The sequence below is a fragment of the Pantherophis guttatus genome, chromosome 8, assembly GCF_059756535.1.
Source record: "Pantherophis guttatus breed Tessera chromosome 8, ASM5975653v1, whole genome shotgun sequence".
Taxonomy (NCBI): domain Eukaryota; kingdom Metazoa; phylum Chordata; class Lepidosauria; order Squamata; family Colubridae; genus Pantherophis; species Pantherophis guttatus.
The window spans coordinates 3,728,176-3,740,268 of record NC_142070.1 but is presented as its reverse complement, the minus strand read 5'-3'; the positions used below and the strand labels follow the sequence as shown (position 1 = coordinate 3,740,268).

Genomic DNA, 12,093 nt, shown 5'->3' with positions numbered 1-12,093 from the left:
TTTTCAAGATCCCCTGCAAACTCTATTTTTACCCTCTTCTCTGGACTCTGGAATACAGGCAGTCCTCGACTTAAAAACACTTCACTTAGGGACCTTTCAAAGTCACAACAGCACAGAAAAAAAAGTGACATATAACCATTTTTTCACACTTTACGACCGTGGCAACATCCCCGTGGTCACGGGATCCAAATTCAGACGCTTGTCAACTGGCTCCTATTTACGACGGTCGCAGCGGCCCCCTCAGGGGGGCACGTGATCCGCTTTTGCGACCTTCTAACAAGCAAAGTCAACGGGGAAATCCAGATCCACTTAGCAACCCTGTCCCTGACTTAACAACGCGTGAAAAGTCGTAAAATGGGGCGCAACTCACTTAACGCAGGTTTCAGTTAGCAACAGAAATTCTTTTGGCTCGATTGTGGTCATACCTCAAGGACTATTGATATCTTTCTACTTGGAAAAATCTGATTTTTTTCCCCCCTGCCTTTAAAATCAACCTTGCTTTTCAGGCTGCGCCAGGAAGATGCAAAATCGTGCTGATTTCTCTCCGTTTCCTGCAACACTACATTTTCTACTCCAGCATTTAAAAAATAAAAATATCCATCGGGCTCTGGAGAGTTGGTGGCAGGTTTACTGCTCAAAATACTGACAGAATTCATTTGAGCCTTAATTTCAGCATCCGCTCTATTTGGGCCAGGGTACATCCAAGCATCCCGTCGCATCCCTCTTTTCATGTATTCAGCATGCGATACAGGTAATCCTCGACTTACGACCCCAACGGAGGCCAAAATTCACGTTGCTAAGCGAGACATTTCTTAAGGGAGTTTTTGCCCCATGTTACGACTTTTCTCGCCGACATTCGTTACTCGAAATCACGGCAGTTGTGCCGATACCCGCCGGGGACTACCCAAGACAGTTTATTATGCCATTGTTGGAAGAAATATCCACGTTCAGTTCCGAGCCGGGAAAAAGGCATGGGAAATAAAATGGAGGCAGGCTGCATTTTGGAAAGGAGGTCTCTGTTTAATTAGTACAGGGGTCTGCAACTTTAAAACACTCAAAGAACCATTTGGACCCATTTCCCACAGCAAAGAAAACATCGGGAGCCACAAAACCTGGGTGGGCGCGGCCAACTCGTCACACACTTCCGCCAGTCACATGACACCCCACCCCCCCACGCCTGTCTAGCCAGTCATTCAGGCAGAGAACCAGTTGTTAAAAAACACTGGGAACCACAAAACCCTTTTGATATATATATCTCTCCCCTCCATCCTCTCTCCCCCCCTCCCTCTCTCTCTGTATCTCTCTATGTCTCTCTCTCTCTATCTTCTCTCTGTATCTCTCTATGTCTCTCTCTCTCTCTCCCCTCGGTCTCTGTATCTCTCTCTCTCTCTCTCTCCCTCTCTATGACTCTCTCTCCCCTCTCTCTCTGTATCTCTCTATGTCTCTCTCTCCCCCCCTCTCTGTATCTCTCTGTCTCTCTCTCCCCCCTCTCTCTGTATCTCTCTCTCTCTCCCCTCTCTCCATTTCTCTATGTCTCTCTCTTTCCTCCTTCTCTCTGTATCTCTTTATTCCTCTCTCTCTACCTTCTCTCTGTATCTCTCTATGTTTCTCTCTCTCTCCCCTCACTCTCTGTATCTCTCTCTCTCCCCTCTCTCTGTATCTCTCTATGACTCTCTCTCTACCTTCTCTCTGTATCTCTCTATGACTCTCTCTCTCCCCTCTCTCTCTGTATCTCTCTCTGTCTCTCTCTGTGTCTCTCTATGTCTCTCTCTCTCCCCTCTCTCTCTCTATCTCTCTATGTCTCTCTCTTTCCCCCCCTCTCTGTATCTCTTTATTCCTCTCTCTCTCCCCCTCTCTATGACTCTCTCTCCCCTCTCTCTCTGTATCTCTCTATGTCTCTCTCTCCCCCCCTCTCTGTATCTCTCTGACTCTCTCTCTCCCCCTCTCTCTGTATCTCTCTGTCTCTCTCTCCCCCCTCTCTCTGTATCTCTCTCTCTCTCTCTCCCCTCTCTCCATTTCTCTATGTCTCTCTCTTTCCTCCTTCTCTCTGTATCTCTTTATTCCTCTCTCTCTACCTTCTCTCTGTATCTCTCTATGTTTCTCTCTCTCTCCCCTCACTCTCTGTATCTCTCTCTCTCCCCTCTCTCTGTATCTCTCTATGACTCTCTCTCTACCTTCTCTCTGTATCTCTCTATGACTCTCTCTCTCCCCTCTCTCTCTGTATCTCTCTCTGTCTCTCTCTGTGTCTCTCTATGTCTCTCTCTCTCCCCCCTCTCTCTCTATCTCTCTATGTCTCTCTCTTTCCCCCCCTCTCTGTATCTCTTTATTCCTCTCTCTCTCCCCCTCTCTGTGTCTCTCTATGTCTCTCTCTCTCCCCTCTCTCTCTATGTCTCTCTCTCCTCCTCTCTCTGTATCTCTCTATGTCTCTCTCTCTCCCCTCTCTCTCCATTTCTCTATGTCTCTCTCTCCCCCGCTCTGTGTCTCTCTATGTCTCTCTCTCTCCCCTCTCTCTCTCTATCTCTCTATGTCTCTCTCTTTCCCCCCCTCTCTGTATCTCTTTATTCCTCTCTCTCTCCCCCTCTCTGTGTCTCTCTATGTCTCTCTCTCTCCCCCCTCTCTCTATGTCTCTCTCTCCTCCTCTCTCTGTATCTCTCTATGTCTCTCTCTCTCCCCTCTCTCTCCATTTCTCTATGTCTCTCTCTCCCCCGCTCTGTGTCTCTCTATGTCTCTCTCTCTCCCCTCTCTCTCTATGTCTCTCTCTCCTCCTCTCGCTGTATCTCTCTATGTCTATCTCTCCCCCCTCTCTCTCCATTTCTCTATGTCTCTCTCTCCTCCTCTCTCTGTATCTCTCTGTTTCTCTCTTTCTCCCCCTCTCTCTGTATCTCTTTATTCCTCTCTCTCTCCCCCCCTCTCTCCATCTCTCTATGTCTCTCTCTCCCCTCTCTCTCTATGTCTCTCTAGCTCTCTCCCCCCCCCCTCTCTGTCTCTGTCCTGGCCACTTCTCCATCCTTCGCCATAGCCCTTACCTTCTCAGGCCAGGCGAGGAGTGACTGGGAAGGGAGGGCGAGGGGCAGGGCCAGCCAGTGGTGGGATCACCTGACAGGGAGCCACAGCAGGGGGACGAAAGAGCCGCACGTGGCTCCGGAGCCGCAGGTTGCTGACCCCTGAATTAGTAGCTAGAAATTTCAGTGACAACAGCATGCTTCTGGGATGGTCATAAGTCATCTTTTTTCAGTGCCGTTGTAAATATACTTGTTGGAAGGAAAATCCATCTGGTTCAGGTCCAAGCCGGGAGAAAGACACGGGAAATAAAACGGAGGCTGGAGGCTGATTGAAAAGGAAGGGTCCATTTATTGATGATGACGCAAAACCACCAACCACATGTGATTTTGGGACAGTCACAGCTGACCAAACAGTTGAATGAGGGGATGGATCTTTAGAGGTTTCCGTGACTTTGAAGTTTAGACTGTTCTGGGGGGGTCTTGCAATGAAGGGGATTTTGTGTTCTAAAAGGGTGTCTGGCAGGGGTGAAATCCAGCAGGTTCTGGAGAACCGATAGCGGAAATTTTGAGTAGTTCGGAGAACCGGCAAATATCACCTCTGGCTGGCCCCAGAGGGGGGTGGGAAGGGAGATTTTGCAGTATCCTTCCCCCAGGAGTGAGGAGGAATGGGGATTTTGCAGTATCCTTCCCCTGGAGTGGGGTGGGAATGGGGATTTTGCAGTATCCTTCCCCTGGAGTCGGGAGGGAATGGAGATTTTGCAATATCCTTCCCCCAGGAGTGGGGAGGGAATGGAGATTTTGCAATATCCTTCCCCCAGGAGTGGGGTGAGAATGGGGATTTTGCAGTATCCTTCCCCTGGAGTGGGGAGGGAATGGAGATTTTGCAGTATCCTTCCCCTGGAGTGGGGAAAGAATGGAGATTTTGCAATATCTTGAATGGGCTTCTGCTGGTAGTATTTGCTTTGCTTATGAATGGAGACATCTAGATAGTGGGTTTCCTCTTTCAAGAAGCTCTTTATCTCCTTAAGTGCTGGCATCTGCTGCGGGCTATTAAGAAAGACTGGGGGCTGCTTTCTGCCTCTAAAAACATGTTTCTCCATTTCTCTTTTAGGGAAATACAATATTCTGCCTTTTTAAAAAAATATTTCCTAAAATATTTCATTCTTCTGGGGCGGGAGGGGAGGCTTCCCACACCATTCAACACTCAGCTTAGATTTTGACGTCTTGATCCTTTTCTCGTCTTCTCTAAACCTTTCCCTTCTCTTCTACTCTTGCCTAGGATTCTGTGGCCCTTCGCTTGGATTGGCAGCTGCACAACCCTCCAAATGTTTCTTCATTTGACGTCGCTTCATCCCAGGCTGACAGGCAGGTTCAGGGAGGCAGGAAGACAAATGCTATTCACCTGGAAATTGAGGTCCGTGTGGGAAACAGATGATATTGTATTTCGCTCGACAAACCAATTTAGGGAATTGTTTTTAAGCGACTGTGTGTGTGTGTGTGGCAGGCATAAAGGAACGTGCCTTCCTTGAATTGCCTTTAAGTATGCGAGCACTCCTCCTCCTCCTTCTCCCACAAGCCCCACTCCCTTCTAGCACTGATGATATTACCTAGTTTGGTGATGAAAATGTCCACCAAGGAAACCACCAAGCTCAGAGAGTACCAAGGACCCCACAGTCGTCCTCTTCCTCTTCCTCTTCTTCCTCCTCCTCCTCCTCCTTTCCATAAACCTCCCTCTCTTCCAGAGCTGATTATGTTACCTAGTTGGGTCATGAAACGTTTGCAATAAAACAACCAAGCTCAGATAGGACGAAGGACCTCCCAAGTTCAACCCTGAGCTACAAATATTATCTTCTATCGCGGTCTAATTGTGGATTCCCTACAAGACCAGGAATGCCTACCTCAGTGAGATTTTGTGAACTTGCTGTCCTGGCCTAATTGTAGGTGGGTAGGAGTTTTTGGTTTCCGGGTTTTAAAATACACCCTCATGCTTTTCGGTGGCTTTTAAGGCCTCGTGCATGCTTGCCGCCGAAAGCCTCCGGTTAATGTTCCGATAATTACAGCGCAGAAGATTCCAGAAAGTAGTCCTCAGGTCGCGGTTGAAGAAAGCGTAAATCAGGGGGTTGATGAGGGAGTTGGTGTAACCCAACCACAGCAGAGTTCTCTCCAGCCACAGCGGGATACAACTGCATCGGCTGCCACAGAGGAAAGGCCTGGCGGTGGACATCAAGAAGAAGGGCAGCCAGCAAACGGTGAAGGTGCCCACGATGATGCCGAGAGTCCTGGCGGCCTTCTGCTCCCTCTTGAAGATGGAGATGTTCTTGTGGTCCTCCTGAAGGAACTTGGACAACGTGGCACACTCCTTGGCGGCCTGGCTGCGTTTGGTGCTCCGTGGCGGCCGTACGCCAGAGTCTACGCAGACGATACAGTCCTGGTCGTGAGGTCTCGGGAAGTCCATGAAGCGGTGTTTCCGAGCGCTGGCTTTGGCCGCCTTGTAGATCCTGTGGTACATGACCAGCATAACAGTCGTGGGAATGTAGAAGGCCACGCCGGTGGAGTAGATGGTGTAGCCAACATCCTGGCTGATGAGACACACTCGCTCCACCGTGACATTCTTGGCCCAGCCGAACAAGGGAGGGAGAGTGATGGAAGCGGAAAGCAGCCAAACCACGAAGACCATCTTGGCCATGAGTTTCCCGTCTTGTCTCACCGGGTAGGTCAACGGTCGAGTGATTCCCAGGTATCTGGAAAACATGGGTGCAGATTGAGCGTGCAGAGAGGCCTCGACTTACGACCGGTCGCTTAGCGAACATGTGAAGTTATAACAGACCTCCTCAAGGGTCATTTATGACCTGGATTAGAAGCTCCAATGGCTGCCTTTTCCCACGGTCACATGATCACATTTTGGGCACTATGCAATCCACATTTACAGTTTGTTTGCAGCATCCTGCAGTCACATGACCATGATGTATAATCTTTTTTTTAATGGGGGAAACCGGTATTTAAGATTAAGATTAGATTAGATTACAGATTAGATTAGATAAAATAAGATTAAGATTAGAATTAGAATTAGATTAGATCACATTAAGATTAGATTAGATTAGAATAGATTTAGATTAGATTTAGATGATTAAATTAGATTAGATGTGTTGCGGTGGTTCTCCTCCTTTCTCTCCGACCGGTCGCAGTTTGTGTTGGCAGGGGGGCAGAGGTCGACCTCGAGGCCTCTCATTTGTGGAGTGCCGCAGGGATCGGTCCTCTCGTCCCTTCTGTTCAACATTTATGTGAAGCCGCTGGGCGAGATCATCCGTGGCTTTGGGATGAGATACCACCAGTACGCTGATGACACCCAGCTGTACATCTCCACCCCAGGCCACCCCAACGATGCCCTTGAAGTGATGTCCCAGTGTCTGGAGGCCGTGCGGGCCTGGATGGGGAGGAACAGGCTCAAGCTCAACCCTTCCAAGACTGAGTGGCTGTGGCTCCCGGCATCCCGATATAGTCAGTTGACTCCATCACTGACTATTGGGGGTGAGTCTTTGGCCCCCACAGAAAGGGCTCGCAATCTGGGAGTCCTCCTGGATAGGCAGCTGTCCTTGGAGGAACATCTGACGGCTGTTACCAGGGGGACCTTTTGTCAGGTTCGCCTGATCTGCCAGTTGCAGCCCTTTCTTGATCGGGATTCCCTGTGCACAGTCACTCACGCCCTCGTCACCTCTCGCCTTGACTACTGCAACGCTCTCTACATGGGGCTCCCCTTGAAAAGCACCCGGAGGCTCCAGCTGGTCCAGAATGCAGCAGCGCGGGTAGTGATGGGAGCAACATGGCGCTCCCATGTAACACCGCTCCTGCGCGAGCTGCACTGGCTCCCGGTGGTCTTCCGGGTGCGCTTCAAGGTGTTGGTTATCACCTTTAAAGCGCTCCATGGCATAGGGCCTAGCTATCTTCGAGACCGCCTGCTGCTACCGACGACCTCCCATCGACCCGTGCGCTCCCACAGAGAGGGCCTCCTCAGGGTGCCATCAGCCAAACAATGTAGGCTGGTGGCCCCCAGGGGGAGGGCCTTCTCTGTGGGGGCTCCCACCCTCTGGAATCAGCTGCCCCCGGAGATAAGGAGAATCCAAGACCTCAATGCCTTCCGTCGTTCCCTGAAAACCCATCTTTTTCAGCAAGCCGGGTTGGCTTAAGAAGAAAATTTTAAATTCTTTTAATTAGTCTGTGATTCTTAACTTCGGGCCAAAATTTATATATATTTTTAAATGTTTTAATATTTGTATTCTATGTTTTTTATCTTGGCTGTACACCGCCCTGAGTCCTCAGGGAGAAGGGCGGTATATAAATTGGAAATTAAATTAAATTAAATTAAATTAAATTAAATTAAATATATTAGATTTAGATTAGATTCAGATGATTAGATTAGATTAGAATAAAATAGATTATAATAGGTTACATTTAGATGATTAGATTAGATTAGATTAGAATAGATTAGATTTGATTTAGATGATTAAATTAGATTAGATTAGATTAGAGTAGAGTAGATTAGAATAGATTAGATTAGAATAGAATAGAATAGAATAGAATAGAATAGAATAGAATAGATTAGATTAGATTAGAATAGATTAGATTTAGATTAGAATTAGATTAGATTTAGATTAAATTTAGATGATTAGATTTAGATTAGAATAGATTAGAATAGACTACAATAGATTAGAATAGATTAGATTTAGATGATTTGATTAGATTAGATTAGATTAGAATAGATTAGATTTAGATGATTAGATTAGATTGGATTGGATTAGATAGATATGAACAACCTAGATTAGCTTATCTCTCCTTGGGATCTTCTGAATGCGCTGGACTTCAACAGAGTCTTTGAAGACCACCACCCCTGGAAGATCTCAGATGGAGGAGGTCTAGTTCCCCTGGTCATCTCCATCTATGATCGCCCAGGATCACTCCCATCTTCTATGATCAAACCTGAAGAACATCATCATACCCCTTACCTGTCCACGCTGATGACGCAGAGGGTCATGATGGACGCCGTACAACACATGACGTCCATGGCAATGAACACGTTGCAGAAGACTTCTCCGAACAGCCATTTGCCTCCCACCAAATCCGTGATGATCACAAAAGGCATGACCGCCAGGGCGACGGACAAGTCCGCAGCGGCCAAAGAAACCACCAGATAATTGGATGGTTGCCGGAGCTTTTTGACGGTGCACACGGAGATGACCACCAGACTGTTCCCCGCGATGGTCAGCAGGGTGATGATGGAGATGGCTATCCCAATGACCACTTTTTCCGTGTCCCCATACAGCACGATGTCCTCTCCGCAATCGGTGGAGTTGGTGGCATTGGAGAGTTCGGCCCTTGGTTCATTGAGTTGGGAAAGTCCTTCAGTCATGAATGTTGACTTCCAGGAAGAGACGCTCCTGCTTCGTGATCTCCACAAGGAGAGGTCGCAGCTCCCAAAGTTGACTGGATTGGATCTTTATCAACATCTTCAAGCTGATGGCTGCATGGAGAATAGGAATGGATCATGAGTTGGCTTTAGGTTTTCATAACAGTGGGTAGTTAGCTACAGCGGTTGACCTTGAAGTCAAAGTCATGGAGATACTTCATCCTTTCCTCCATAAATACCTGAGAAAGGTCCCTAGCTACACAACCAACATGGCGGTAGTCCTCAACTTACAACAGTTCATTTAGTGACCGTTTGAAGTTACAACCCCACTGAAAAAGGGACTTACGACATAGGACCATTGTTCACACTTATGACATCCCCACAGTCACGTCATCAAAATTTAGACACTTGGCAGCTGACTCATATTTGTGACGTGTCCTGGAGTCATTCTCTTTTGCGACCTTCTGACAAGCCATGGGGAAGCCAGATTCACTTAACAACCGTGTGACTAACTTAACAACTGCAATGACTCACTTAACAACTGTGGCAAGAAAGGTCGTAAAATGAGGCAAAATTCACTTAATGACTGTCCTGCTTAGCAACATAAATTTTGGGCTCAATTGTGGTCGTAAGTTGAGGAACAAATGAATTTCATTTAGTTCAAGCTTTTTCTGTAACCACACAATGATTCAATCTTGAAATCAAAGTCTTGTTTCTTTTTTTCTTTTTTATTCCGAGTTTAAAAATAAGAGAAGCCATTTCCCAATGGAATCAGGACTGAATAAAATCTCTTCTTCGTTTAAAACTTAATGCTGCCACCTCAAACCCCAAACCATTTTTCCCTCCAGCCATTTTTTCCCCTCCATAGTGAGAAATAATCCATCACTCTCTTTACGCTTATTCGATTTTTCTGCACCGTCTTCCTCTTATCACATCTGCGCCGAATCTTAACGAATCATAAAATAATAGAATGGAGTAAATTAAATAATAGAATAAAACTTGGCAAACGATGAAAAGAAAGTTAAATAAAAAGTAAAGACAAAATAAAACAGTAAAAATAAAATAATAAAGTCAAACAAGACAATCCGATACAAGAAAATAAAGAGTTACTGGAAACAGCCTTAGCTGAATTATTCTCAGACGGAATATTAAACAGGAGGCATTTGCAAATGAATCAAAATTGACTATATACTACCAAAAAAGGAGAATTCTGAGAAGATGACAGCCAAAAAGACTTGCACCAAGCAGAGAAAAGGGAATTTTGGGGGGGAGATTTTTATGATTGAAGACACTCAGCAAAGAAATGGCCACAATCAGTAAAAATCATTTTCACAGTCTGTAGCTCCTGTTCTTCATTTTTCCTCTGATCTATCATTTGCTTCTTCCTTTACCTAGCCAGGATCTAAACTCCTGTTCCAAGAATAACCCCACTTACATCTTGATCAAGTAGCTCACCAATCATGATTAACTTTTCAATTGCCATCCGTCTGTTAATTTGGTGCAATAAACTACCATGGATTGATTTCTTTCTTTCTTTCTTTCTTTCTTTCTTTCTTTCTTTCTTTCTTTCTTTCTTTCTTTCTTTCTTTCCTTCCTTCCTTCCTTCCTTCCTTCCTTCCTTCCTTTTTCTTTCTTTCTTTCTCTCTCTCTTTCTTTCTTTCTTCTCCTTCCTTCCTTCCTTCCTTCCTTCCTTTTTCTTTCTTTCTTTCTCTCTCTCTTTCTTTCTTTCTTCTCCTTCCTTCCTTCCTTTCTTCCTTCTTTTCCATTACCTTTGGAAAAATTGCTTTCAGAAAATTGCTTTTAATAGCCGCATATCACTTACGTTCCCTTTCAGGGGCAAAGATATCTTTTATTATCAAATACAAGATAAGCAACCTATTGGATTGTTGGCATTCTTAACAGCATATTATATTAAAAGGGAGATCTTTGCATAGCCAGAGTTAAAAGCGTCAGCCGGGAGGATGAACTTGGCCGAGATAGCTTGCGGTAAGACGAGCGGTCAATACATTTAATAAATAAGGGTGGAAAAATAAAATAGGTTCCAAAAGAGAAAATGGGATTTTTCACCGAATCTCGTTTCTGGCTTCGTCAAGCAACAGGCCAGATGAGGAAAAAAAAATATCTTTGGTCCCTTCGTGCAATTTAGGACTGAGGAACTGAGATCTTATTTCAAAAGGATGAAGGGTGGGGGGGGGAAATGTTACCTTGAAAGAGGCGAAAGAGAAGAGAAAGGTAGCCGATATCTCCTCTTGGCTTGTGGCATTTTCTTCTGCCCAGTCTTATTCTTCAGTCCCTAATTCCTGGGTTTGAGCTGCCCGGGAGACGGACGAGAACTAACACAGTTGTGTCCTCTGTTGTGGTCAGACGGAAGGATGCAATCCAGGGCTCCGGCTGCAAGAGAGAGAGATGCCTCTCTGGAGGCACCTCCAGCCTCCCCCAGATGTTGCTACTGGAGTGAGACCAGATGCCAGTCTGGAAACAGGGGTTACAACTTCACCTCCTCTTCCCGGCCAGCCTCAAAGGTTGGTATGCTCCTGAGTCTTTGCTCCCAGATCTCCTCTCCCTGATGGTTGGGGCAGAGTAGGAAGGGAGGAATTGAAGGGAGGGAGAAAGGGAGGAAGGAAGGAAGGAAGGAGAAGGGAATCTCAGAGGGTGAAAGAAGAGAGGGGTGGGTGGGAAGGAAAGAAGGGAGGAAGAAAGGAAAAGAGGGAAGAGAGGAAGGAGATGTCAGAAGGAGAAAGAAGAGAGGGATGGATGGGAAGGAAAGGGAGAGAGGAAGAAAAGAAAAGGGGAGGAAGGAAGGGAGGGAGGAAGGAAGGAAGACAAGGAAATGTCAGAAGGAAAAAGAAGGAGGATTGTTAGGAAAGAAGGAAGGAAGGGGAAAAGGAAGGAAGGAAGGAAGGAAGGAAGGAAGGAAGGAAGGAAGGAAGGAAGGAAGGAGAAAGATGCCAGGAAAAAGAAGCGAGAGATGCATGGAAGGGAAGAAAAAAAGGAGAATCTCAGAGGGAGAAAGAAGAGAGGGGTGGATGGAAAGGAAAGGGAGAGAGGAAGAGAGGAAAAGAAGGGAGGAAGGAAAGAAAAAGGAGGAAGGAAGGAAGACAAGGAAATGTCAGAGGAAGAAGACAGATTGATAGGAAGGAGGGAGGGAGGGAAGGAAGGAGAAGGAGATGTCAGAAGGAGAAAGAAGAGAGAGATGGAGGGGAGGGGAGGGAAGGGAAGGGAGGAAGGAAGAAAGGAAGGAGAATCTCAGAGGAAGAGGAGGGGGATGGCTGGAAAGGAAAGGGAGAGAGGAAGAAATGAAAAGAGGGCAGGATGGAAAGAAGGGAGGAAGGAAGAGAAGGAAGGAAGGAAGACAAGGAAATGTCAAAGGGAGAAAGGATTGATAGGAAGGAAGGAAGGAGAAGAATCTCGGAGAAGAAGAGAGGGATGAGGGAAGGAAAGATGGAGAGAGGGAGAAAGGAAAAGAGGGAAGAAAAGAAGGGAGGAGGAGGGGGAAGGAAGGAAGAGAAGGAAATATCAGAGGGAGAAAGAAGAAAGTTTGATAGGCGGGAGGGAAGGAAGGAAGGAAGGGGAAGGAGATATCAGAAGGAAAGAAGAGAAAGATGGATGGGAAGGAAGGAAGGAAGGAAGGAAGGAAGGCTTCACAGGTTCTTAAACAGAAATCAAAATCTTGCCTGCATTTCTGCTTTA

At 46.4% G+C, this 12,093-nt stretch overlaps 1 protein-coding gene across 1 annotated transcript; it reads right to left on the bottom strand.

The window, feature by feature from the left end:
* Positions 1-4,891: 4,891 nt before the first annotated feature.
* LOC117656959 (5-hydroxytryptamine receptor 7-like) lies at positions 4,892-8,481 on the bottom strand. Its single transcript, XM_087874811.1, has 2 exons — positions 8,003-8,481; positions 4,892-5,743 (listed from the first exon to the last, which is right to left on the bottom strand). The coding sequence occupies exons 1-2, from the start codon at positions 8,404-8,406 to the stop codon at positions 4,972-4,974; spliced, it is 1,176 nt and encodes a 391-aa protein (XP_087730937.1). The 5' UTR covers positions 8,407-8,481; the 3' UTR covers positions 4,892-4,971.
* Positions 8,482-12,093: the final 3,612 nt, after the last annotated feature.

Excerpts from the sequence above, each read along its gene's own strand:
- LOC117656959 (XM_087874811.1), bottom strand. The coding sequence starts at position 8,406 with ATGACTGAAGGACTTTCCCAACTCAATGAACCAAGGGCCGAACTCTCC. Across the intron at positions 5,744-8,002 it reads TGCGTCATCAGCGTGGACAG|ATACCTGGGAATCACTCGAC; the intron begins GTAAGGGGTATG and ends CATGTTTTCCAG.